The sequence below is a fragment of the Octodon degus genome, unplaced genomic scaffold (assembly GCF_000260255.1).
Source record: "Octodon degus isolate 3935 unplaced genomic scaffold, OctDeg1.0 scaffold00061, whole genome shotgun sequence".
Lineage (NCBI taxonomy): Eukaryota > Metazoa > Chordata > Mammalia > Rodentia > Octodontidae > Octodon > Octodon degus.
In genome coordinates, this window is record NW_004524637.1 from 9400967 (window position 1) to 9428864 (window position 27898).

General features: G+C 39.0%; 1 protein-coding gene and 1 pseudogene across 1 annotated transcript in view; both read right to left on the bottom strand.

Moving 5' to 3' along the window:
* Positions 1-27898, bottom strand: part of Rims1 (regulating synaptic membrane exocytosis 1) — a 496751-nt gene that overhangs the window by 160171 nt on the left and 308682 nt on the right. The window contains exons 7-9 of the mRNA XM_023718668.1: positions 6288-6355; positions 5276-5386; positions 3113-3212 (exon numbers count right to left, since the gene is read on the bottom strand). Of these exons, the coding sequence (XP_023574436.1) occupies positions 3113-3212; positions 5276-5386; positions 6288-6355 (279 nt within the window). The remainder of the gene's footprint in view (positions 1-3112; positions 3213-5275; positions 5387-6287; positions 6356-27898) is intronic.
* LOC105742588 lies at positions 11933-20840 on the bottom strand (annotated as a pseudogene).

Below are 27898 nucleotides of genomic sequence, written 5' to 3' on the forward strand. Positions count from 1 at the left end.
TACATGTGCTGCTTTGGTTTGGAAAATAGAATATGGTTATTAGTAATACTTAAATGACTTTAATTCACCCTAAGTAGTTGACTGGAAAAGCTTTTCAAATAAGCAATGAATATACTTCACTATTTTTTAAAAAAAGGGAAAGGTAAAAATAAACACAAATTCACAATATATTAGGAGTGTTTTCAATTTTGTTACCAAGAAAAGAGAACGTTTGCATCATCTCAGTATATGCACAAACACATACATATACACTGGAAAATGCTCAATGAAACAGTACTTACCCTGGTATTTCCTATTCTACTATGATCTATTTCAATTTTTTAAAAATAATCAATATAAGCAATTAAGTTGATTTTTTTACCCATCATGGATAGTGCATTATATAGTTCTGCTGTTTATAGACAGCAACTTGAAAGTATAACTGCTAAATCAAACCATAATAATACATGTTTTTATCTATTTGCAGGCCAAGAATGCTTAAATCACAGATTTTTTTTTTTTTGGTGCGGTACCAGGGATTGAACTCTTCACCCTGCACTTGCCAGGCAAGCGCTTATTCTACTGAGCTATCTCCCAGGCCCCCACATATGGTTTTTTAAATCCTATTTATTTGGGTATGGATAATCTCTTCAGGCAGAGGTTGTAGACCCAGGGAGCACAAAGATGCTAAAGACATGCTCTCTGTCTTTGCATGTAATGGTATAGAAATAGTATGGAAGGCTGTGGAAAGTACTCAGAGGCACAGTGCCTGCCCGGCGAGTACAAGGGCCTGAGTTCAATTCCCAATACCAAACAAAGAAAAAAGAAAGAAGGAAAGAAAAATAGTATGGAAACAACTTTAATAAAACAGCTTACATGGAGTGACAGGGGCTCATTTGAGGACCAAAGGAAGCAGTGCCAGTTCATGCTAGGGAGTTAGTAATTAATGTTTGGGATGGGACAGCAAGAAACATGGTTTTTAGATATTTTTTCTTTCTTTCTTTCTCTCTTTCTTTTCTTTCTCTTCCTTTCTTTCTTTCTTTCTTTCTTTCTTTCTTTCTTTCTTTCTTTCTTTCTTTCTTTCTTTCTTTCTTTCTTTCTTCCTTTCTTTCTTTCTTTTTCAGTACCAAGGATCAAACTTAGGACCTCGCGCTAGCCAGGCAAGCACTTATGTCACTGAGCTATCTCCCTGGCTGAAGAAAGACTCTTGTAAATGTGACAGTTTAAGAGATTGTAAGTAAGGATGGAAGGCTTCCAGAGGCAGAGCACAGGAGAAATCAGATGGACAAGAGGTGCCGCCCTAGTCTTGGAGGTCAACACCACCTTCCCTCCAGCTAGGAGCGCTGCAGAGTGGAGAGCTAGATGCGCTACAAAACAGAGTCCAAGACCTCTGACTTGAACCAAACAAAGATGGGCAGGAGACCCAGAATGATCCGACTGATTGTGCGGGAGCCACTTCTGCATCCTGGATAGTCACACCACACAGTAATGAGGGGCCTGTGGACTTGCAAGGTGGCAGGACCGCAAAACAGTCTGGCAGGAAAAAAGACTGCCATGCTGAACCAAGGTCCCAGTGCCCAAGAACGTAGGCATGTGGGTTTCCAATAGGCCGATGGCGTTTATATGTAAAGAAAAAGAAAACCAGTTTCTCTATTATTGTGAAAACCACAAAGACAAAATGAAAAGCCACTGCATTTATAATCTGATCAGCAAATTCAAGTTTCTGTAGATAAAGTTATCTTACATCTGCAAATTAAGGATCCTTATGTTTTGTTTTGTTTTTTTCCTGGTGGTACCAGGGATCAAACTAAGGACCTTGCACTTGACAGGCAAGCACTTATTCCACTGAGCTATCTCCCTGGCCCAATCCTCATACTTTTCTGGGTTATTAGATGAAGAATCAATTTAATGACATGGTCATTCTTGATTGGGTTACTCCGGTACACCATACCACTACGTATCTCTAAAGTCATCCAGTGAATGAGAAATGCCATGACTATGGTGTATTCCCTGTAAAATATCTGAATAGAAAGTCTCTACCAAAGGAAAAAAGTTGAAATGATTTGAACTGTATTCTAGTAATCAATACAATTCAAGGGTGAAATACAAAAACATTAATATACCACAACAAAAACTATTATTTTATATAAATTAGAAGAGTGGTAGAACATCTTTCTAAAGTTGAAGGGTTTGCAATCTTAAGTTTTATGAATTTAAAATACAGGCTGGGAATGTTTTCTTTGAGTTGTGGATTCTTAATTCTGCAACTCAATCAACTCTGTTTTTGTTATAAAGCATAAGTAAACACTCTATCGTAACATTAATAATAAGCTCTGAAGTGAAGTCAAATGCAAGAAAGAGGTTAATATGATTTTAAGAACAATGAAAAGAGAATAATTTACCAAAAATAGATTTTACAAGGTGCAGCTGCTGCTAAAATTAAGGTAATTTGGATATTTAAGTGATTGTATGATTACATAATTGTATAATTGGCTAAATTTTCAAATAAAGATGCGGATCTTCATATGATTACAATATACGTCATATTTAAATTAAATATGTCAGGATCTGGGGACATAGCTCAGCAGCACAGTACCTGCCTTGCAAGCACAAAGTTGTAAGTTCGATTCCTGGTACCAAAGGAAAAGAAATAAAATAATTTCTTATTATGTAATCTGTATAGAAAACATAAATATGATTACATTTTATGAAAATATCTGTTCCTAAATAAATGTTAATGGGATGAAGGTAAAAAGGTTTAGTATCTACTATTGCTTAAAATTAAAGGAGTAAACAGTTTCTTGGAATGTATTTTTCACAAAGCTAAATTGCTTAGATTTAAAGTCTTGTAGCATTATGAAACCATCTATACAAATAATCCTCCGGTATTTTGAATCAATGCATTTTTTTACACAAATAAAAAGAAAGATTCCCACTCTTACCTGCTCCAAATTGTCACTTACGTATAACTGCCTATTGCTGTAACTGGTTATTATTTCTATTTGGAAGAAAACTTTTTTTCTTACATTAAAATTAACTAGCAACTTAATTGACATACCAAACTGATCCCACGCTGACACCCATTGCCCCTGCTAGAGAAAGCATGGTCTAAAAGTTCCAAGGGAACCCGTACCTGCCCGGAGGTGGCCCACCACGTCGGCGACGCTGCCCTTCTTCACTTTGGTGATGAAAGCACCCAAGCGTCCTAAGTCCGTCATTTTGCCTCCCACGACCTGGACAATTGCAGATTTGTAAGTTCCAAGACTCCAAAGGCAAATAACTTTATAAATTTCAGCTGGTAATCCTAGTGTTTTGTGATATATGTATACTCAAGGGTGGGGTCATTAATGAAGTATTTTTTGTGGGGGATGTGAGGGGACACCAGGAATTGAACTCATGACTGCACTTGCCAGGCAAGTGCAACTGAGTGAGATACAGTGAGACAACTCACTGTGCAACACAGTGAGATAACTCACTGTGTCACTGAGTTATCTCCCCAGCCCCTACTGAAGTACATTTCTGCTTAAAGACAGTCCTGGACTGTCTTGCATCATAGCCCTGGAAGGAAAATATTCTGGTGTACTGAAATGACCATGTGTCCTAAAGAAATTGTGTCCTGCTTCTTACACTGACTTAATGAAAACCAGTCACCACAAAAATGCATATTCTTGGATGACAGGAGCCAGGTCTCTCCCACTCAGTATCATGCATCAAGTGGTTCACACTGCTTCTATTAGAGTTCAGTTTGAAATCTTCCAAATTCATGCCTCCCACTTGAACTGCTGCTTCTATCTGCAGATAATGCTCCACTGCCCTATCAGACCCTGACACCTTCGGTGGAGCAGTGGCCCCGTGCCCTGGGTCTATGACCACGAAGACTACGACTTAAGGTACAAGCAGACTGCTTGGAGAAGCTGTTTATCGCAGGGCAAGAGGCAAGCCTACGTGTATGTCCACAAATGGCCATCTGAGTCTCAAACTGAAACACACGTTCCCTTCACGTGTCAACTACATCTATGTGTTAGGCATGATTGCTGCCCAACTCCGCGTCTATGTGTCTGGCATTGTTACTATTCAAGTCCACAGCTTAGCCACTTCTGTGTTCTTTATAATTGTGTGGCAATTTGTAAGGAAGCACTCTAGTCATGCAGTGACTAAGTTTTCAAGTGAGATCAAATGCAAGAAGCATGTTAACGATTTCAAGGAAAATGTAAAGAAAACTAATTACCAAAATAGATCTTACAATGTACTACTGTTAAAATCATGCTACATTCAGACATCTATGTTGTCAAGGTCACATGGTAGCATACATTACTTAAAAAGGTGGTACTTCCATATTAAATTTAAGAGCTTAATTTTTCCAATGCAGGGGTTCAACTATTTGCAATTAAAAGCAGAGGAAACACTAGCAAAGGGTAAACTTGATCCACAGGTATTCGGAACATAACCATTAATGGACATGATCAGAATTATTTTATAGCAAGAGGAATTAATGATAATGATCATTTAAGATACCATAAAGTACGTGAATTGGATTGGGGTGAGGGATTTTCTCGGGGGAGAACCCCGGACACTGTGTGTGATAGTGTCTATGCTCTAGAACTAAGTTCAAGGGCCAGCTCTGAACATTTTTTAGCTGGATGAATGGTTTGGAAAGGGTATCTTTTCACAAGAACTGTAATACAATCTCTTGGTCAATCACAGCTCTAAAGCAACAGCTTTGAGGGTTTCTTTAACTCCAATCAAAACCATTTGGCTTAAATGTACCTACTTTTAGTAATACTACAAGTATTTTTATTATTAGAAGAATCTCTTTATTGACGTTTTATGTTGACATTTTATATGATAAAGGTTTACATTGTCTAACTTTATTCCATTTCATTAAAATATTTTAATGTAAAAGTCATCCTTCAATTTTATATTCAGAGAAATCAACTCTAGTTTTCCTATAGTCTTTTGAATTTTTCTAGTACATCTGTATGCTGTACCAATAAAACCTTTAAAATATTATTCAGTATTTTAAATTAAATGAATTAAAATGAATTAAATTAATTCATTAATTTAATGAATTAAATGAATTTATGAATTAAATTTAATTTAAATAAATTAAATGAATTAAATTCAATTCAGAAATAAAAATACTACACATATGAAAACCTATACTCACTAGAGGAATTTTATGTTGGAAAAGAGAGGAAAGAAATTTAAACATCAGTGTCTGTTTTTCAGTTACAATGTGCTGGGTTCAATCCTCAGTACTAAAGAAAAATGAATTACTTTTTCAAAGTATACTTACTTTTAGACCCAACAATGCACCTGATTCTTTGGGCATGGTTGTTCTTTTGTTAAGAATAACACGTCCAATTAATCGGTCCCCCTCTTTGGATGGTTGCCACGTCACTGGATGCTATTAAAACATAAAGTTTAAAAGGTAAACGACTTGCTTTCATTCCTGTAGACATATACCTGTCAGCAGCAGCAGGATACAAATTTCCCAGCTGAAAGACACTCTGGAGGAGAGATTTACTCTATCTTTATCTTACGAAGGTTTTCATTTAGAGCTTTATTTTATTTGCAATAAAAACTTACATTAAAGGATTTGCAAAGGAGTTAGCAACTAAGTACATCTCTTAACTCTAGAATATGATTGCTTTAGATGTACCCACTTGCATACAGAAAACTGATTCCGTATTTTCAGTTGTTAATGGAGATCTCATCTTTACCAAACGCAGTCAGTTTCTGAGTTACTACAATCCACCTTGGACTATTGCAACTTTCTTATGCTATCGTTACATGTTCATCTGAAGTTCTGAGTAGGTGCCACATGAGACCCTGTCAGAAAGCCAAGAGGTGGTAGCAAGTGCAGCTCACAGGGTCACCCACAGGGGACGAGGGAAAAGCCCATGGCCGGTAGGTAATGACGCACTGCTCCACAATAATGCTGGGTGGGCTGGGTAGGGTCAGCGCATTTTCAACTTACAATATTATCAGTGTACAAGGGGTTTATCAAGATGCAAACTCACTGGAAATTGAAAAGCATCAGTAGTATCTCAGTCTTATTTATACCTCTTACTTTCACTATTTAATCAACCTTTTACTTCATTTAAAATTTGTTCTAATTTTTTAGTCATGATTTTTTTTCTTGAAAACTGTACTCAAGTAACATTAACATTTGTTCTCATAAAATGTCTAAGATGCACTAAATGTGAAATCAGAGTAAGACAGCTGCCCGTTACTTACTGGTCGAAGGACGGTGGGCAGCACATGGAATTCTCCAAATACATTCACTCCCTTCCCAGAAAGCTTACCGAACTAATAGGTGAAGTTTCCCGGCTGTGCCACGTGGCCGGATCCAGCCAGTAATAATCCAAGTCACCTGCAAAAGAGGAAAAGGATGAAGAGAGCAGCGGTGTCAGGCAGACACAACCCTCTGAGCATCATCCCTTGAATGAATCATCTCTCAAGTGCTAAGAACACTATCGTTTTGGTTATTTACACCCCAGAATCACAGAGGTTTGTGTTGCGAAGGTGCAACTGAGTTACTCAAATGAATTCACGCTACAGTGCACTTCATACGATAAAGGGGCTACCATGTCCTCTTATAAATTAGACTTGAAATACTCACATAGCAACATTCAGGGAAGAACAAGGTTAATCCACCCTACACACCCTCAGTATGTTCCAGAACCTGCTATAGGCTGCCATCTGGTGGCTTTGGCTGAAGTTGTATTCACTGAGCTGAAGTGTTAAGTTTTGGGTTTTTTTCCCATAATTTTATTGAGAAACAAATAGCAATGAGACAGTTTCAAACCAAATTGGTAGGACAGTTTCAATAATTAACACATTGCATACATTCTTCCTAGTGGTAAATTGCTGTACAAGATGCAGACATGATATCCTATTTACAAACACCATTAGAACAAATCCCTCTATTCATTAAGAGAATGGAACTATATATCTATCCTAACCATTTTGAATACACAGATACAAAATGGACATTCATCTGTATCCCATTTTTTAAAGTTCTGTTATTTGACTATTATAGGTGTATTAACAGCAAAATATTCTAAAAGAGTCCAATAGTCCATAAGAGTATTGGGTCTTCTGCTTCACTGGCAATGTCGGAAATTGTTGACCTGAGTCCCCTGCTGCTCAACATAACAGCGTGGCTTTACTTCTTATATTTCATTTTTATACTTTTCTGCTGGATGGTTAAGACCAAGGTAAAGCAGGACCTATGCAACAAGAGTTGTAGCTTTTGGGTCTGAGAAGGTCAGTGAAATCCCCTCAGGATTTATCCTGAGATCCTGTACCTCAGATTGTAGAACCTTTGTCAGTGTCAGCCATGTGGATGAGTCACGGCCATTGCTTGGCCAATATGCTCTCTGTGAAAGCCTGAGAGAATGTTTTCTCTCCATGTGACTCTCCGTAGGCACACTTTACATCATTGATCACTTTCCTCTTTGGCCCCATAATCTCCTTGATCAGAAAATTTGGGACACTACCAAGTTACATGACATTACAGTACAAGTTCTCATATGTCCTGAGTCTTAATTGACTTTGGAATGCTAGGGCCAAAGCGTCTAGTTTTTTTTAAACTCTATCACATCTTTGAAAACAGCTCTCTAATCTCTATCCTTGCCAATCAACTGGAAGATATTACATGTGTTAATAACTTAGTGAGTTATTAGTTAATAACTTAGTAAATAATTGTTAGCAAAAGAATGCACATAAATGCCACGGTCTTCATCAACTTTGCTAAAGTCATAAAGAGCGTGGAGTTCTAACTTCATACACATTCATTCACAAAGCTTGATATTTTTAGATTTAAATTCCAAAGAAAGAATCTGAGCAAAAAGAAACACTCCAAAGGAAAACAGCAGTGTTTTCAAGATTTGCATGGAAGGAAAAAGCTGGAGACAACGTGAGTGGACTATGGGAGAAGGGCATGTTGGCGAAGTCCAGAAGTAAGTGGCCTTTCCTAATTTGAATATCAGATTAACTCACTGGGCATGCTTTTCCCTGTGGCTCCAAAGAGAAAAGAAAGAAAGTAGAGGATGCTGGGGAATGGTGAGATACACCAGTAGGTAGCTTTCAGGATGCTGTGCTTGGCTTATACATATGCAGGCATATTTTTCATAGATAGCAGACATAATAGATGTGGGTACTATAAAAGAAATGTAATAGGCAATAATTTTTAAACTATCTAAAATACACAGACATAAAAATCCATACAAATCCATTTTTTAGTAACTATTTCTCGTTTCCATTAACGTACCGTAGAATAATTCAAGGCAAGTATTATACATATTGCAATAATATTGAAATGTTATTCAAATATTCATATGACAAAAAGCAATATATTGGATACACGGGTTGATATGAGAAATTACTCTAGCAAAACATGTTCTCTTAAAAATTATTTCACATTTAGTCATTATCTCTCTCATCATCACATACTGTAAAATGTATATACAGCTGAACATCAAAAATTATGCATTTCTAGACTGCTGGACCAATTCAACTACTGGAAAGTCGTGACAGTCACTGCTTGCAAAACGCCATGAGCTTATTACAGAAGTAGCTCTAGCTAGTTCTCCCCAAATGAAAAAAGACAAAATTAAAATTGAAACATGACTAATACAAATGTTAGCATTCAAAAGATGATTCCTGCAACTTGTAAAAGACTGTTCCTAAAATTTAATCTACCGGTAATAAGGCTTGACAGCTTTGCAGATGGTGACTCATTCCGATACACCACGATGCTAAAAGAACCGCTGGGACGTGTAGGAGAAGGACTTTTTTCCTGTGCAGAAAGTGAAAGCTGCTTCAGCAACTCCCAGAAGCAAAAGCAACCACAAGTAAAAGATAATTCTACCTCCACAACTCCAAGGTAGCAGCAGTTGACTGTCTGCTTCCTAATGTGCCTCAGGCCCGAGGGCCCGTGCGCTTTGGGCTTGTCCTCCTCTCCGTACACATACAACTGCTGGATGATATTTTGCTGTGCAAAAAGTGCTCCTCTCAGGCAAGGAACAGGAGCTGATGCTACTGGTAAACTGCTCTCTTTCTCTATGTAAACAGAGTATTCAAGCACTGCCATCTGTCCGCCAGGAGCTTTCCAGGGAATCCTGAGTGGAGGGCACAGCATAGCGTATTTTCGACTGAACAGACAGAAATAGATATATACCTATACCTAATGCTATATGCATGTACTTTCCCCCCAGAGATTTCAATGTGTAGCCAATACTCATCCTCATACTAGCCAATGTCAATCCAAACAATAAAGATTCTTCAGAAAAAAAAACCAAAACTGACCAAGTTTGGTCATACATAACATAGGGTTTTTTTGTTTTGTTTTTGCCTTTTTGATACAGGGTCCCGCTACACAGTTTGCACTCACGGTGATCCTCCTGTCTCAGCCTCCCTAGTGCTGGGGTAATAGACATGCACCACCACACCCACTTCTGGAGCTGGCACAGTGTGCCTGTGACATACAACATTTTTTATATCTATCAAGTACTGCTAATAAACGTAAATAAAATATTTAATATTCTACAATATAATACTTGAACATATCTTAGTAACAATTACCTCATTTATATTCTAAAGCTATTTTAGTGGTTTTCTTATTAATTCTGTTATGAATCATTAAAACACAATGAAAGCATTTAAAGACACAACTAACTACCAAAGTTTAAATTGCTTTTAAAACTACACTTGTTTTCGCTATCCATGTAATTACTAACTGTGAGAGATATTGAATTTCTAAGTACTCCAATTTATCTTTATAATTTACCCTTCTCTATTATGAATGGAAGAAGTAACAGTTAATAAAACTTGCTTTAAAATACTTCTAATCAAGTATGCTACTGATAGAAAACATTTCCATTATTATTTTTCTAATAGATGATTAAATACATTGACTGGCAGGTGGCGTGGTTTCAAAATGATAAATATATGGTATTTTCTTATGGAATCAATACAAATATTGCCTCTGATATTCAATGTAACTATAAAGGGACTAACTTATTATTGCTATTCATTTAATTGAATCAGAAAGTAATTGGAAGATTGGGTCTACTAACATGGCTCAAATTTATAAACAGCCTTGTCATAAAAGCCTCATACTTTTGTTTTCATTTTTACATATCTGGTACAGGGTCTCTCTATGCAGATCAGACTCGTGGTGATCCTTCTGTTTTCAGCCTCCCCAGTGCTGGGATTACAGGCATATGCCACCACGCCGGGACCTGGTCATCAGCTCAGCGCACCCCAGGGGCGGGCCTGGCTTGGCATGCAGAACTGGGGAATCAAACCCTGGTCTCTGTGCTTGCCAAAGCAGGCAGTCCACTGAGCTATCTCACCATTCAAAAAGCATTATACTTCTGAGCTTCATTTTTGTGAAGGATTTCTCCCTTGTGTTTGGCACCAGGGATTGAAGTCAGGACCTTGCACTTGCCAGGCAGGCACTTAAGCTGCTAAGCTATCTCCCTGGCTATCGTGATGAATTTTCAAACAAACCTGGCCCCTATACATTGTGAAAAAGAAGACAAATTAAACTTAGAAAGCAAAGAACATCCTACGCATAAATTTCCAAGCAGCTTGTACTTTCAGGACACCACTAAAGTAAAACATGTGCCAGCCAAACAACATAAGGTTCTTCTGTAAAGGCAGTTTTTCCTAAACCCAGGGCATTATTCATACAGTAAGCATCTATGCATATGCACGCATTTGCATGATTTAAAATTTCGTACCTGTTGATGTCAAAGATCGAAGCACAATGGAGATCAGTAAGACCAATCAAGTACAAAAGCCCTGCATCTAACCTCATACAGTAAATACTTCATAATTTACCTGACAAGATAAATATATACTTGGCCAAGGGCAGCACAGCTAAGGGTCATGGAGAAAAGCTGAACTACCCACACCAAAACTTGAACTTCTCGTCCATCTCTTAAAGGAATATGCAGCAACGTCATTATAATGAAGGATGATGAAAGGTGGAGTTCACATCAATTGTGAGGTGGCCTCACAGCATCTCCAAAAATTTCTGATACATCTCCACAATCGTGTTACTTGTCTCAAAAATAAGCTGTTCTTCCCACAAAGGATAATTGGTTCTCACCCAAAAAATACAAGTTTTACAGACCAAGATTCAGGAGAGTCCACCTTGTTATCCTAAACTTCTTTTTTGGTCTTTTATCATTTTTTTTTTTAGTTCTCTGTAATAGGGCACTTAAGTAAAATTAATTGAATCCTGAGCTACTTTATTTCAGTGTAGTACACATACAAATAAAAATACTGGACAAAAATATGTCCAGTACACTCTATACTCAATATTTTTGAGTATACAGAATACATACATAAAAGTGAAGTTAGTCCTAAAAATGGGTTTTTAAGTTGAGATAAAGTAATTTCAACATCAGGTTCCATGGTCAGTACACAAGACTTAAACACTGTTTTGAACTATATAGTATGATTTTAAAATATACATTTTGATTCATTTTTACATTTTATAGGGACATTAATTTGAGACAGTGATTTTATAAATAGGCATCAAATCGTAATCTAAGAACTGAGATAAAATTTTAACTCTAGAAAAATATGGATCAATATTTGGAAAAAATACCACTTGAAGTAGTTCCCTCATTTTTTTTTCCAGTACTAGACTGAGCTATCTCCCCAGTCCCAGTTTCCTCATTTTTGAAACTCTTCTTAAGAAAGTTCTATGACTGCAGAAGTTTAGGGTGTCCCTTTGCAATCATACATAATAATGGAATTACCTTTTGAATAAGTAGTAGTTCTCTTTTTTCACTTTTGGATTTTTGTTTTAATTATCATATCTTTAGAATGATACACTTTGCACCTTCCTAGACAATTCAACAAAAACTTAAATTCTAGAACAGAAAACTACCAGCCACCTCCCCTCAACTGTAAATAAGGGAGCAATATTTTATTTGCCCCCATACATTCGTTCAATGTCTCTGAGGTAAGGATTCTTCAGTTCCTTGCTTTTGGTTTGAAAGCGACAGTTACCAAACCAGGTTCAGAGGCCCAGGGCTCTGGGATTAGACCAACTTTGATCGGAATGTCAAATCTCACCAATTTCATGGCACTGGTAGCTTCCCGAATTCCTTTCAATATCTCAGCCTCTGCAGCAGCGTCACTGCAGATATAAACCCAAGTCCCTTCCACCCACTTTTGTTGTGCCAAAAGTGTCAACCTTTTCTGATTAGGAACCACAAAACTGATCGCACAGGACTGGTTGCTCATGGCAAAAGCACAGAGGCTGTCACTAAGAGGACAGTTCTTTAGTGCTTTCCTAAGAGACGCGTATTCTCCTGCGTGCAACTGCACCAGACCTTCCTTACAATCAATAGCCCATAAACAGCCATCAGGATGGAATCCTCCAGTATCGCCAGTGTAAAACCACCTGCGCCCATTATCATCCACAGAATGATCCTCTGCTGTTTTCTCTTCATTTTTAAAATATCGCATGGAGATATTCTGCCCGCCAATTACAATTTCACCTCTGGGGTTTGGCTTATCATGAATCATATAACCACCTTCCTTTCAGTCCTTTAGTTTAATTTCATAGCAAATAAAAAGTGCTTCCATTCTGCCTGCAGCTTAGTCAGCAACTTCCATAACTGTTCCAGCACCACGTGATTCTGTCAGTCCCCAGCCCTGGCCAATGGGACAGCAGCAGCAGACATTCATGGACCAGTATGTCGGAGGAGACCACGGAGCCCCTCCAGTAGTATCACCTGGACATCCCCTCCCAGAAAACTTTGGCCTTTTCAAACAGTAACAGGTTTCAAAGAGCTGCGTCATCCTTTTCTGATCTGTACCAGTTGGAAATCATACCCAATCTTAAACAGAGTTTTCTGAATATAATTCATTGCTTGAACTTGGGTCATAACATTCTTATCAGTTCTATCTGTGATTCCTGAATCAGCAGCCATGAGTGTAGGTTTCAGTACAGTACAGACTCTTTTGCTCTTCTTTTTAATTTTGCAAGACTGCTCAGACAGTGTAAGTGGAGAATATCCAATCCTATAGCTGCAGGTAAGGCAAGATAGCTCAGCTGCCAATTCTACGTTGTGCACCAACAGTAAGTAACCAATATATGTGTCCTTATGTCCTAGTCCAGGAGTTCTCTCACACTGGGCTGTTGTTCCAGGTATAAAATTGCTATGATGCATCATCGCTCCCTCACGGCGGTTACCGGTAAACCAGTGGTGTACGTGACAATGTACGTGACAATCTCAAGGAGTTGGTCTGCTTGGAGGAATGCTTGTGAATTCTGCCTTGGATTCCAACTCTTCTACTGACTGCATGCTGTGAATCTCAAATGCTTCAGGATATTCTGCTTTATTGATAGTCTTATTATCCATGTAAATCACATGTTCAACACAACTGATAGCTAACGGTGCAGTGTTCGGTTTACCTTCCAGAAGTTTAACACTAGTAACCAGATAGAAAGCTTCAGTCTCATTTAGTCCATGAGCCACTGCTTCTTTGCCAAGAGTAGGAGGCAAAGTCACAAGGGGAACCTTGTATTTAAAGCAGGTCTTTACTGCCATCACCTATTCAGCCCTGGACTCACAGAAAAGAGCAACAGCATGCTGTGCTGCAAAAGGCTCAAGTCAACAACTTCTGGCTTTGCCAGTCCTATGGATAACACACTACTATTATGGACGACTGGACTATATTGGATTATTTTGCTGAATTCATGCACCTACAATATTTAAATGGTAATGGAACACCAATCTCTGACAAAACTAAACAAAAAAGGGGGATATAAATGAAGGACCATTCTGTATCTGTATATACAAAATAATTAGGATAGGTATACAGCTATTTTCTCTTAATTCAATGAGAAGAAAGATTTGTACTAATAGTGTTTGGACAAGATTTTATGTCTGCATCTTGTAATTCAGCTTTTTTTGTTTTGTTTTGTTTTGGTTTTGGCAGAACCGGGCATTGAACTCAGGCCCTTGCACTTGCCAGGGAAGCATTTATTCCACTGAGCCATCTCCCTGGCCCCATGTCTGCATCTTATACTATGAATAACTATTACAAAGACAACAATATGCAAGGTATTAATTACTGTAACTGTCCTACTAACCTGTTTTGAAACTGTCTCATTGCTATTTGTTTCTCAATAAAATGAACTAAAAAAAAAAGAAAAGAAAATAGCAACAGTGTTTTCTCATTTCAGCCCCAAAGCAGTGAATCCGCTATGCTACCAAAATTATTCACTCTTTGGTTTACTTCAAGATAGTTCATCCATTTATAAGTCCCAAGAATTCACTTCTTGAAAACATTTCCATTTTGGTGCCTTTTGTTTTCTTCACTTAGGATTTTCCGGGTCCCAAAGCTGTCCTTCTTGAATACAGCATGGTCAAATTTTATCGAGAGTATCTCCTCCAGGGACGCCTATGACAGCTAATGGGCTGAAGTGTGTGACAGAGTGACATGGACTTCCAGGTTTGTCTGAAGTGGGTTCAGCTTTTAATCTCCTTGCCAGACTGTTTCTCTTAGATCATTTCTTATTCTTTTAAGAAGAATGTGTTTGTCTTCTGTGACTTCAACCGTAAGCGTTGCCTACCGCATCTCCACAGCCAGCCCAGTAATGGTTTTCTATATAGAAAATCCTAAATTTCACCTAAGTTAACAGTCACAAATAAGAAATAAATATTTTTATACAATTTGGTTTCTAGGTATCAAATAAAGTAGAAGCTAAATATCTAATTTAATCATTGATCCAATAATTTGAAAAATGTTAGAAGGTTGTTTCACAAATTAAATATCATGCATACTGCTGCAGAATGAATAAACTATCTTTCATATTTGAATTTACTTTCCTAATTGACTATCAGTCTAAATTCCTACCACAGGAAAATTGTTATAATTCAAATCTTTTTTGAGGAATTTTGTTCGAAATCCAGGCCAAATTTCACTCTTCCACTACAACTGAAGACAAACATTGTATAAAATCTGGTAACAGTGTCAGCGAGATAGCTCAGTAGATTAAAGCACTTGCTTAGGCAAGTGTAGGGACTGCAGTTCGATCCCAGGTACCATGTGCCATGCCAGCCCTGGCCCTGGGTGCGCTGAGGTGGCCAGAGCATAGTGGTGCACGTCTGTAATCCCAGAGCTGGGGGGGGGGTAGTGGCTGAAAGCAGGAGGATCACCACAAGTCCAAGCTGTGAAGTGAGACACTGTAACAGCCAAAACATTAAAAAAAAAAAAAAAATCTGGTAACAGATTTGTGTGTTCTGAGCTCAAAGCCTAATGTAGGGCAGAAGACCTCTCCAAGCCACATGTCTTCAGGAAGCAGCTCTTTAACAATTATAAGTAATTTAAAATCTAATTTCTGGCTTGGACATTGGACAACAAAAATAACAAAATCAAAAATGAAAGGATAGCATTCCTTGGAAAAACTGTATTATCTCTAGGCATTGACCAATTAGTAAAGTAATTGTCACTCAAGAGTATGCTAGATATATCAGTGTGCATGAATGCTACCCTCCCCGCTAACGGTGCTCAGCATCACTAATTATCTGAGAAGACACAGCAAATTCAAGCTGAGATTTGACCTCTCATCTGTTAGAATAACTATGATAAGAAAAAACAAAATGCGTGCTGGTGAAAATGGGAACAGACCGGAACACTGGAATAATGTTGATGGGAATGTAAACCCATCAACTCATTGTAGGAAGTTCCTAAAATGTTAAAAATAAAAATACCATAACATCACTCAATATGACGCTGTGGTGAGCGTCAAAAGCAACTGAAATCAATCTCAAGGAAGTATCCACCCTCAGTGTTCACCGCAGTCCTCATCCCTAGAGCTAAGGTATGCAATCTGCATGACTGCTGGCAAGCAAACAGGCAGAGAAAATGTAGCATACACAGGGTAAAGGGTGAACAGCACAGCCACAGCAAAAAGAAGAAAATCCTGTAACTGCAACACAATGGAAGAACCAGAGAATACTATGCTAAGGAAAATGGTCCAGAGGACAGGCAAGGGACTACATCATGCTTCTGCTAAGACGAATCTTAACAGTCACACCTAGGGAAACAGGCAGTCAAGTGATGATTTCCAAGGATTACAGGAGAGGGGAATGGGGATCACTACTCAAAGGCATGAAGTTTCACTTATAAAAGTTGAATCAATCCTAGAGATCTACTATACAATGTAATATCTAGAATTAAGAAGTGTTTAAATTTGCTAAGAGGATATTTAAGTGTTCTTATCACAAAACAAGAAATGAAGAGGACAAGAAGTGACATATAAGTGTATGAGGCGAACAGTGGCAATAGATTCATGGGTGTACACTGATCCCCACACTTATTAGGCTGCATACAAAAGTATGTACTGATATCTCTGTCTATAAATTATACCCCAATAATGTGTTTTAAGAAATTTCACTTTTTAAATTCTCCCTTGTTTACAATGTTCTATCCCAGATCCACCATTGCCATCCTTTTTCTTTGATATATAACTTTGATGATTCGAGTAAACTGAATCATCATTTAACAAGTTGATTCAAATAAATGCTTTAACTATGTGTCATGTAAATGAATTATGAAAAAATGTTCAAGTTCAGAAATTGTTTATATTCCATAGACTTCCCAGAGCTAAAAAGTGCCAAACTTTGGCCAGTCAAATAGCTCAGCAGATTAAAGCACCTGCAGGCAGGCACAAAGGCCGGGAGTTTGATCCCCGGGCCTGCTGTGCCAGCCCCGCCCTTGGGGCACACTGAGACAGTGGTTGAGACTAGGTGTGGTGGTGCGTGCCTGTAATCCCAGCTCTTGGGAGGCTGTAAACAGGCAGGTCACTATGAGTCCAATCTAGCAGTAAGACCCTATAGACCCGGTAGACCCTTCCCTAAAATACAAAAAAACCCTCAAAAAACAAAAAACAAAAAAAAAACCAAGAAAGTGCCAAGCTTCAAGGACAAGCAAATACTGGTGCAATCTTTGTTTCAGCGCAAAGGAAAGCAGTGTCAGTAGCTGCTGAGAAAGGGGCTAGCATCTTTTGTAGAGGTGGTACTTGTCTGGTTAGACACATTCACTGCTTGATGACTTTGGAGGTTCACTCTTTTGGAAGCCAACACTACCACCTCCCAACTTTCCAAGGAGCTTATACGTGACTAAGAATCCAATTTCTGGGTGAACTTTGAGCTCGATCCCGCAGATCTCAATCACAACCCCCAACTCTAACACGTCAGCACCCTGCTGTTCTTTCAAGGGTAGATGACACAGCTGTGAAAGCACCTCGCAGCAGTGAGGCACCAGGGGATCGCAAACTTCCATTAGAGAATGAAAACACATTCATTAGAGCACGAAAATATAAGCTCACAAAATTACAGATTTTTTTTTAACCCCAGACTTTACATTTTTAAATGCTAGTCTCAGTAGATCTTAATTTTTCTAGCAACAGTGCTGTATCTTAGGATATTCATAACTGTTATTTTTTATAAGCCCTAGAAAAGTAAAGATAGCTATTATGCAGTAAATACAGCACTGTATTTATAGTTAGGGACTTATGACTCTAAAGCTAACTCCACATATCAGGCTTATTATCTTTGTAATCTTTGTTTATCATCATAAAACTTGTATTCGTCTATAAAACAGCAATCATGCCCCTACCCTCACAAAATTTCACGTGAATTAAAGGAAAAACAACAGTACTATAAACTCTAAAGACTTTAGAAATAAAGTTTTATTTATAACTAGTAATATAAATGAGATGAACAATATGAAATCATAGTGTTATAGACTGGATTTACAATTCCATAGCTATCTTACTGAAGTACACATAATGTCAAAAATATTTATAAAATATGTTTTGAAATACCTTAGGAAAAATGTTGAAGACTTTCTGTTTACAAACAGTATTATTATTTTGATTACTTAAGATATCCCTGACAATATTTTACTAGCTTGCATTACATCTTAAAATTATTAACTAGAGATATTAGTTGCTTGGTACGTTTGGTTATCTATCTTCTAGTAAGTCTCACAGCTTAATATCTTCTTGAAATTTACTTTTTTCTTTTGTATTTAGTACAGGGTCTTATTATACAGATCAAACTCATAGTGATCCTTCTGCTTTCAGCCTCCCAAGTTCAGGGATTACAGGCTGGTGTCACCACACCCAGTCTCAGTGTATCCCGGGAGCAGGGCCTATATGGCTTGTGGTGCCGGGGATTGAACCCCAACCCCTGCACTCTGCCTAAGCAAGTGCTTTAGTCCACTGAGCTATCCAGCTGGCCTTGAGATTCACTTTTTTAACGCTATTAACAAAATTGTCTAAACTATCTAAATCCTATGATTTAAGCTTGAATGTCAAACAGACAAACCACCGTGAATTTAAATATGTAATGGGTTACCCTTGACAGCGAGCCTTTGGCCAAACACAGAAAACATTTTTGGACTTACTTTAAATAAATTACTAGCCATTGAGGAATTAAAATGTATTTGCAATAGCAAATATTAATTTAACCTTCCCTAATTAAAATAGTGCTATAAATTCACCCATGCCTTGAGACTACAATAAGACTCAGGTTCTGGAAATATTTCCAATCCCCCAAAAGCTCCCTGGCTTCTTTACCCCTGGCCTCTGTGTGGCTCTGATTCTCTGGACCTGAGAGGAAGTGTAGAAATAAAAATTCCTGAAAGCTCTGAACATCAGGAAAGTACATACACATATACACACACATGCACGCACGGACACACACACACACACACACACACACAAAACTCTATGCCTTAGAACCATAACATAAGGATGTTCATGCTCGCTAGCAAATCTAGAACACTATATTATGTGAATTAAATGGCAATAAAAATGCATATATGATAAGTTGCTAAGGTCATTGATTGCTTAATGAAAAGTTTCCCACATACACTGGTTTGCATAGGAATAAATTCCATATTTAATGACAGCCTTAGGCCTACTAAGACGTTTGTCCCCCAGAATCACATGTAGATATGAAGGTGTTTTGGACAACAAATCACACAACTGACAATATTAGGGAAACTTCCAACACAATGAATCTTCATAAATAAGAATTCTGATTGGGAAATAAGAATCTGGGAGGTGCTGCACACAGGAGGGAAATATTTTACTGCAACTTTCCAACTGACCGGGCTTCCACATTGACACTGAGTATTCCATTCACGTGGAGAACAGGCTGTCACGTGCAAAGCCTCGGAATAACCAGCCAGGAAACCCTGTGGAAAAAATTGGGGTTTATTTGCTTTCATTGTTTGGGGACTGGATGTTAACCACAGGTTTAAGAAATTGTAGTGTCGGGTATCTTTATAATAGAGACATTATAAGAACACATGAAATAGCTCTGATGAAGGAAATCACTAGCACTTATTTGGACCCCACCAAGTCTAGCAAGACAGCATTCATTTGCAATGATTTCTACATGTCAAATCCATTTCTATCTGCTTCTGCATCCCAAAGATATCAAAGTGAAAACTGTGGCGATCCATACATCGCCATAGCTTTAGAGATATAGATAACAAGAACTGTCAGATGATAATGAAGATGAATTTTAAGGCTTATAGGACAAAACAGAAAGTACATTACAAGCTACTGAAATTGCTCATTTTAAAACATTCTTAACGTATAAAATAGGTTTCCATTCAAGCAAACATTTTTGGTAATACAAATAAATATTCTGAAACCAGAGCTTTCTCAAAGCAACTTACTGTATTTTTTTTTTGCTTTTTTTTTTTTTTTATCATATTTTATTTTTAGTTCTTAGTTTTCTTTTATTTAATTTGGGATATACAAACAAATAATTTTTAGGTATATAACAAGATTTTGTATTTCAGTTGGAAATCCCTTGCTTGGCAGTGAGAAATTTCTAGGCATAGATATTTGGAGAATATTTTATTGTAGGCCTCGTTATTGTTCTTGAGAAAACCATATATGGTCATATTCACAAAACTTCAAAATTATAGCTCTGAGGAACTGGGTTCCAAAACACTGTCTGGTCCCAGGTCTAAACCTCTGTAGAGTTGCACAAGTACTGCACCTGCATGCACAAGCACGATGTCACTTCCACTGCACTCCAACTCGGTGCGACAGACATCAACACTTAAATAAGTGTTTCAGTCAAAGCACAAAAGCAAAAAGAGATAAAGAAGCAATGCTCACAAACGCATGCAGAACCTACAGCATATATGCATTTATTATGTAGCCATCCAAGTTAAAGTTGATCAAAAAATAACCTCCAAGACTCGAGAAAGGTGGATATGTGCAAGAGTTCATAAATATTTAAGGTTTGGATAAACAGGTCTAAAAGAAACCAGAGTAATTTCAAATTACCTTCCAGTTAGACTAAATTTTCAGAGCAAAAGCTGTTAATTTAAAAATACAGAGTGCCTCAGTGAACTAGATTTTAAGTACCCAACACAGGCCGCTGGCCTGCTTTGTCATGGGTTGGCCCAGGGCGGCACAGGATGGCTTATGTCACAGGGAGCCCAGGTAATCTTTACCCCAGCCACCTGGCTATGAACCCTGTGCACAGCCTCTCTGAACTATCAGCATACGCACATCAGAGATTGCATCCTTCCTTACACTGCCCCTCCTTATTTCTGAAATGCTCTGTAGTAGGTTCAAAGCTCCTGTTTAGGAAGAACATTCTGTAAACCAACTCAGATTTTTCTAAAATCCCCACTCTATCAGGCAACCGTGCACCTGACCTACACTACCTCTGGCAGCCTCTTACACGTGCAGCTCCTCCATTTCTTTTCACTGCCTCATCCCTTGCCATCACACCATCAAGCTGCGCTAGGGTGTGGACCTTGGAAGTGATGCCGCTCATACCGTGTGTCATGGCTCTACTGCTGCCACCCTCCTTAGCACACAGCACTGAAGACCTCATTCTCTGCTGAATACGAGAAATACCTGGAGCGCACCTCAGCACCCGAATTGTTATGAAGCCTGTACATTTTGGAACCAATCTCACCTTTCTCAAAGCACAGTAGTTAAAAGACTCATGAGTAAGTCCAGAGTCTAATTGTCCACCCTTGCTTTTCTTTACCAATCTTCCTATGCATTTATTTCATTCTCCACATCTTCAAATTCTGCTAACTACCTCAATTCACCATTGGCATTAAGGCAGGCTTTAAAGTAAGAACTGAAATGAGATTGAATAAATACATACAGACATACTTTAGTACATGTTTTGCAACTCCATTTTCATCAAAATGTGTGTTTTTTTATCTATCAAAGTCCAAGTACCTTGAATGCAATGGAAAAAAATTAAAATGGAATTGATGCACAGGGTACTAGCATGTAGATTAAATAGCAGAATTCAGTAAACTCAAGTTATCTTAATGTGTTTAGGAGTATTGCCAAGGGATGGAAAACAAGTTTTAAAAAAAACCTCTCATCTGGTAAATATAACAAAATACATGGTCTTGGACTTCATTTGTACAAAACCTCACTGGACTCTCACTCCTAATTTTACAGTTAAAATCAGAAGTGAGTTTCTCTGGTATTCCAAGGTTAGAGCAGACAAGAACTAACTGGTTACTGGTCTACCTACCTTCAACACTGAGATAAGCATGTGTGTAACAAAGCAGTCTAAACGTCTGTGTACTCACACAGCTGGGCATAAAGACAACACACTGCTGTCAGAGTAATATCAATTAGACAAATATAAATGATGAGATGTGACAGTTGATGAAAGAAAGGCAAAAACCGCCACTGCAGCCTTCCTGATATGAAAGCAAAGAAGCAGATAAATGTGGAATCTGAATGAGAAAGTTTAATTAAAATAATATTAAAGAGTGTCAGTAACCACTAGCTACTCAGCAAATGGTACATCTGAAAATTCAGCTCTTCAGAATGACAGAGTTGCAGCCAAATTTTCACAAAGCCAGAATTAAAATCAATGTTCTTCAGTGCAACAAAACTCAAAAGCATACGTGGCTGTTTATTAAAAATCTATTTTGAGTTCATCATGTGTCACAGGTTAAATGCCCTGGAAGTATTCACTCATACTTCCAGTCTTTGTATGCTGTATTCTGGCATTTTGCAACTGTAGTAGGACAAAAATGGGAAACACAGGGTTAAGTGTTCTATGCATAATGTGTTTCACAGAGAAGCCAAGCTTTCTTCTAATGATCCTTAATCAAAATTAGCAACATTTACAAAGTAGCAGAGCAACTGAACAAAACAATCTTTCCTAGAGAATTATGTAATTGCATTCAGATGTGAAATTAGGAGATATTTATTGAAAGAACTGAAGTTGCATATTGTTTCTGTTGCTAGCTAACATAATCTGAAGTTAAATTGTGTTGAGAGATTGAATATATTTCAGTGCTATTAAAATAATAATTTTAATATTCGTTGCCCAGTACAAATTTTATAAATCCTTAATTTACCTTTCCAAATTGAGATACGAGGTGAAAACTATCACAAAGACAGAAATATCTTTAACTCGTGTGTGTAAAATTGATCTAATAATTCCACCAGTCTTAACAATATATTATCATTCTACTTCACCTGATTATCATATAAACCAACACAAACTTTAGTTAAAATACCTTACTTATCATAGGAAGCTTGTTCTTGAGAAACAGGAAACCCACAATAGCAAATTATGATAGTACTATAACTCTTCACATATTAAAAAAATTATAGTTTACCTTCTGGTATCTGTATCTATATATGGATATATCTGTATCTGCAAGAATCTGAATGATCTCTATTTTCAAATGAAAGGGCCATCCAGTAGCATCTTCTAAACCCAACTTCGTTTTCATCTTAACTATGAAGAGTTGAAGTGGCATTATTTACTTTTGGGCCTAAGACATTTGGTATTCACATTTGAAATATATTGGTAAGGAATCTGGATTAAGGTCATGCTCCAACCTCAGTCTTACACCTAACTACTAAATCTTAGAGCGGGAAATCCAATATTGCCTTCACCCGAGCATTCTACATTACTTACTACTGAAAGAGTAAAATCACTAAAACACAGTATCTTGCTAGCCTTTTTGATTTCAAATATTGCCAATGATTCTTGTTATATAGGTCTTACTTTATCTTGGTCTTAACCATCCAGCAGAAAAGTATAATAATGAGGCATGAAAAGTAAAGCTGTATTAATATGCTGAGCTGTAAAGGGCTCAAGTCAACAACTTCTGACATTGCCAGTCCTATGGATAACCCACTACTATTATGGACTACAGGACTATATTGGATTATTTTTTCTGAATTCATGTACCTACAATATTTAAATGGCAATAGAGTACCCATTTCTGACAAAACTAAACAAAAAAGGGGGGGATAGTGTCAAGAAAGTAGAGTTCCATTTGTTTTCCAAAGTGATGTGCTTAGAATTCTGATGAAACACACACACACACACACCCCAACCCCCCATAATCCTCAACATGACATCACTGTGTGACATCCAGATGTGTCACTTAATCCACAAACGTGCGAAGTGTGCCCACTGCCATGTGGCTCTGTTAACTCAGCCGGGGCAAAATGTGGAGGTAAAGATATGGTCTCCAAGGCACTGGAGAGGAAGCTCCTAAGACAGTGGCCAAGAAACCTCCCCCGCTATGTTCTTCTTAACAATATCTAATGGTCTTTTCACATTAAAGAGGGACTCGGGAGGGAGGGTGCTTAGGCATACTCAATGTCTGTACAACTCTTGCATCCTCATTGAATAGCTCAGACTACACCAAATCTCACAGAATTTCAACTAATTTCTCAGGGATATCTATTACTAAATATCTGCTCTAAAACAAGAACAGCTTCTACAGTCGGGCATCAAACACATCATCAAAGAAGCCTACTGTCAGGAGAAATGCAGTTCCTTTGAAGCCCTTCTGAGTAGGAAACATGGGCCTCTGCGGCACTGCTGGTTTCTAGAAAGTACAATTTCTTGTTTGAGCAAAAGGTTTTTTGTGTGTGGTCTTTTTGAGACAGGGTCTCACAAGGCAGTTCAGGCTGACCTTGGGCTCATCTTATAGCACAGGTTGGTTTCTAACTCACAATGATCCTCTTGCCTCAGCTTCCCCAGTGCTGAGATTAAAGGTGTGTATCACCAGGCCTGGCATCCAAAAGCATTTTTAAGTAACTGTTAAAGTGCAATTATTGGGCTGGTGAGATGGCTCAGTGGTCTAAAGCACCTACTTAGAACAAGTTTAGCAAAACACATGGACCGCGGTTCAATCCCCCAGCACCACATGCCAGCCTGCCCTGCCCCCTGGTGGGCTGAGCTGGCCACACACACACACACACAAATAAACAAATAAATAAATAATAATCAAAAAAAGTTTAAAAAAAATAAAATGCAATTATTGGGCCAGACAAATAGCTCAGCAGATTAAAGCACCGGCAAGCAGGCCCAGGAGCCAGGGGTTCGATCCTGGGCCTGCCATGCTGGCCCCGACCCCGGGATGCACTGAGACCCAACTGAAACTGGGTGTGGTGACATAAGCCTGTAATTCCAGCTCTTGGGAGGCTGTAAACAGGCGGATCACTACAAGTCTGATCTAGTAATAAGACCCTGAACACCCTGAAGACCCTTCCCCACAATACAAAAAAATATATAAAATGTAATTACTCCTAATCCTTTTGCTTATGACAAGGTAGATTCTTCTTTTTACTATGCTATGAAATGACAGAAGCCATGAAAATAAATACAAAATGTTCGAAGTACTTTTAAAGCAAGAACAAGTGGCAGCTGGTCTGGCCCTGTTCACTAAGCAATGATGGGACAGGGCTTCCCTGTTGGAGGCAGGACTCTTCTATCAGGGAACATCAAGCACTTTGTCACTGTGACTTTTTGGGTGAGTAACATCATTTGTTACTGAGCTGTGCGAGCCATTACCTGTTCCGTAATTAGATCAAGAGAACCCATGCATCCCTTAAAATCCTTGGTAAAAGTGTGTGCACATCAGTATTTTTCTGCCAAAAGTCTACTGTTGCCTTTATTTCTGAGAAGAACATGTGACCTCTCTCTACACTAAGACCAAAGGGTTAAAGGATCCAGATGAGTGAGTGATCTATGCTGAACAATTACTCTGCAGGCTTAGTGTTTTCCCTTTGTTTCCAGAATCATCCTCTCTTGCAGATTCTCAGAATTATGCTTGTATCAAGATCCCTATTTAAGGCAAGCACTTAGGAAAACCAAGAAAACCTACCCTGAGAAAATGAGCCTTGTGACTATACACTCAGAGGAAGGGAATTCATCTCAGAAGGCACTAGGAGCCGTCAAGACTCTAAGAGGTCATGTTTGTTAATGTATTTGAATGCAGCATGAGGAAAAGCAATCCTACAGACGTGCCACCATATCTTCCCTGAGGGGCACCTTCAACAAGTTCAAAGATGTACGCTAGAAAGGAAAAGACAGAAAAAAATGAAACTTTCTACAATCTAAGGTAGGTTTTTATAAATCATAATTGTGAAATAAAAGTAAAACTGTAAAGCAGATAAAAACAGACTATTTCAGGCTGGGGAGACAGTTCAGTGGTCTATGTGACTGCCAGGCAAGCACAAGGTCCCAAGTTTGATCCCTGGTACCATATGTGTGCTGGCCCCAGAATCCTGGGTGCGCCACGCCAGCCCCGAAGCCAGACGTAGTGCCCAGCACTGGAGAGGCTGAGACAGGATGATCACTAGTCTGAGCTGCATAGCAAGACCCTATATCCACAAAACATTTTTTAAAATAAAAATTAAAAAAAAAAACAAACCCCAGATTATTCCAATCTGGATTTACTTGGCAGTGAGGGAGAGACATACTTCCTATGTTAAGCATTCCATTGAGGGGGAGAAAACCTTCCAATCACGGAAAATCTCTTTATTAATGAAGTTTCTGACTTCATAATTTATGTGCAGGGTTCATAAATCAGATTGGCCCCTCAGAGCTCAAAAGAAAAAATCAACCTGCTTCTTGTACTCATCTCTCAAGTGCAAAAGTGGGGAAGCATGACTGAAATTGCCTCAGCCTTGCCCTTGTAACAGTGGGTCTTTGTTATTAAGAAAACCCTGTGAGCATGACCAGGAACACAAGACTGCTAAGTAGGACCCTAAGCACAAGACTTCGGGTCAGCTCCCAGGGTGGGGATTAGCCAGTAGGCAAGGGTGCATCCCTGTACAATAGATCCTTTGTTGTCACTAAAGAGTGCGTTCAATCGTCTAGACTTGTGATGCTAACCAGCCTCCCTCAGGAAGTGACCCCACTCTTGTCTGAGACCGGAAGGAGCTGGCTGCTTCCCCAGCTGCCTCAGAGCCCCTAGCTTCTGTCTTGTGCTCAGCAAGCAGTGGACCTCCCAGAAGGGATCTGCTGAGAGGAGAAGGCAGGCACCCTCTTCAGCTCAGGGGCCCAGCCAGCAGCTGCTGACCCTGAGAGGGCGCAAGGGAACAGCCAGTGCAGTGCGCTCCTGGGCTTCCTCGCCCAGGCCCCTGAGGGCTGCAGCCCAGTCCAGGATGCGCCCTCCCTCCAGCGGCGCAGCTAGGACACCACAAATTCAGCGCCTGCATGGCAAACGAGTTCAGATAGGGTCAAGAGATTTACTAGCTAAGAGACCGCCTCCTTTCCGAAACTCCTCAGCTGCTAAGACACTCCAGTGAGGAAGAGTGCAGCTCTATCCCCTCCTTTACCAAGGAAACTGAATTCTTGGCACACTGACAACGACACTGTCCGCAGACAATCTGCAGCACCCTAAAGATGCCACACCTTGAACACCGAGAGGAGCAGGAGAATCGCTTCCAGCCAACAAGGAATCCAGGGCCAGAAGAGGTCAGCTCCTCGTTCGCTCAAGGTCAACACACCCAAGTCTGTGACCCCAAAGCTGATAACTCCTTTCCTGCTGTTCGGGCCCCACTCAGCGCCCTGTTAGACCCGGATTCACAGCCCACGCAACCATGGAAGACACGCTCTGCAATCAGCACTGGTGACAAGCCGAGAGCGGGCCTCAGCAGCCTTCAGCTGAACTGTGGAAAAGCGCAGCCCATGTCAACCTGTGTCTTCGCTTTCAAGCAGATTGAACTGTGAAGCATTCTAATTTCAGGGAAATGCAGTAAGCAGGGAAAACTCTGATCAGTCAGAGAAAGATACACACTTTCTGAATTAACTGTATAGTTACATAGACCGAGCTGAGAGTTCATATGATACTAAAATGTACACAATTGAATATGTACTTTAGATACACATTTAAAACATTAGAATAAGCTTCATATAGTGCAACAACATAGTTACTGCATTCTAAAATAATATATTTATGTAATTTCCATTTTCAAAGCAAAGTATTTCTTATACTCTACTGAAAGGTTTTCCATGATGCATTGTAATATCTCACCCTTCAGATAATTAAAGAATGAAGTCCATTCCTTTTTACGCGTATCCATAAGATGAACATTAGAGGATAGTTTACCTGCTCCTGAGTGCAGAGTAAGTGGAAGTAGAAGCTGCAGAAACCCAGCCAACATAATAAGTGCAGCATTGGAATGGTTAAATAAACGCTACTGGCATCCAATGATTAAATTCCAGCTAGCAATGGCAGCAGATCGAGGATGTGGCGAAGCACAGGGAGGCAAAATCCACCCAAACAGAAAGTCTCCAGTGTCGTTCTCTGTGGTCCTCGCCTCTTAAATCAAAGCCAGACAAGCCTGCAGCATCCAACATTACCCGACAGTGACACTAAGCAAGGCCATAAGTGCCGCTGTCATCAAAACAGATCTCTGCAGTATACGGACTCTCACTGCCTCCAGCGCTCATCTCCAGCACTCCGAGCTACACTGAGGTGCTGCTTCTCCTCACAGACACCCGGCTCAGCTCGCCCCACCAATTTTCTGTCTCCTAAGACAACGCAGGTACCGCGACCTTCCTGCAGCCAGAGCCACGAACGCTGCGGTCCC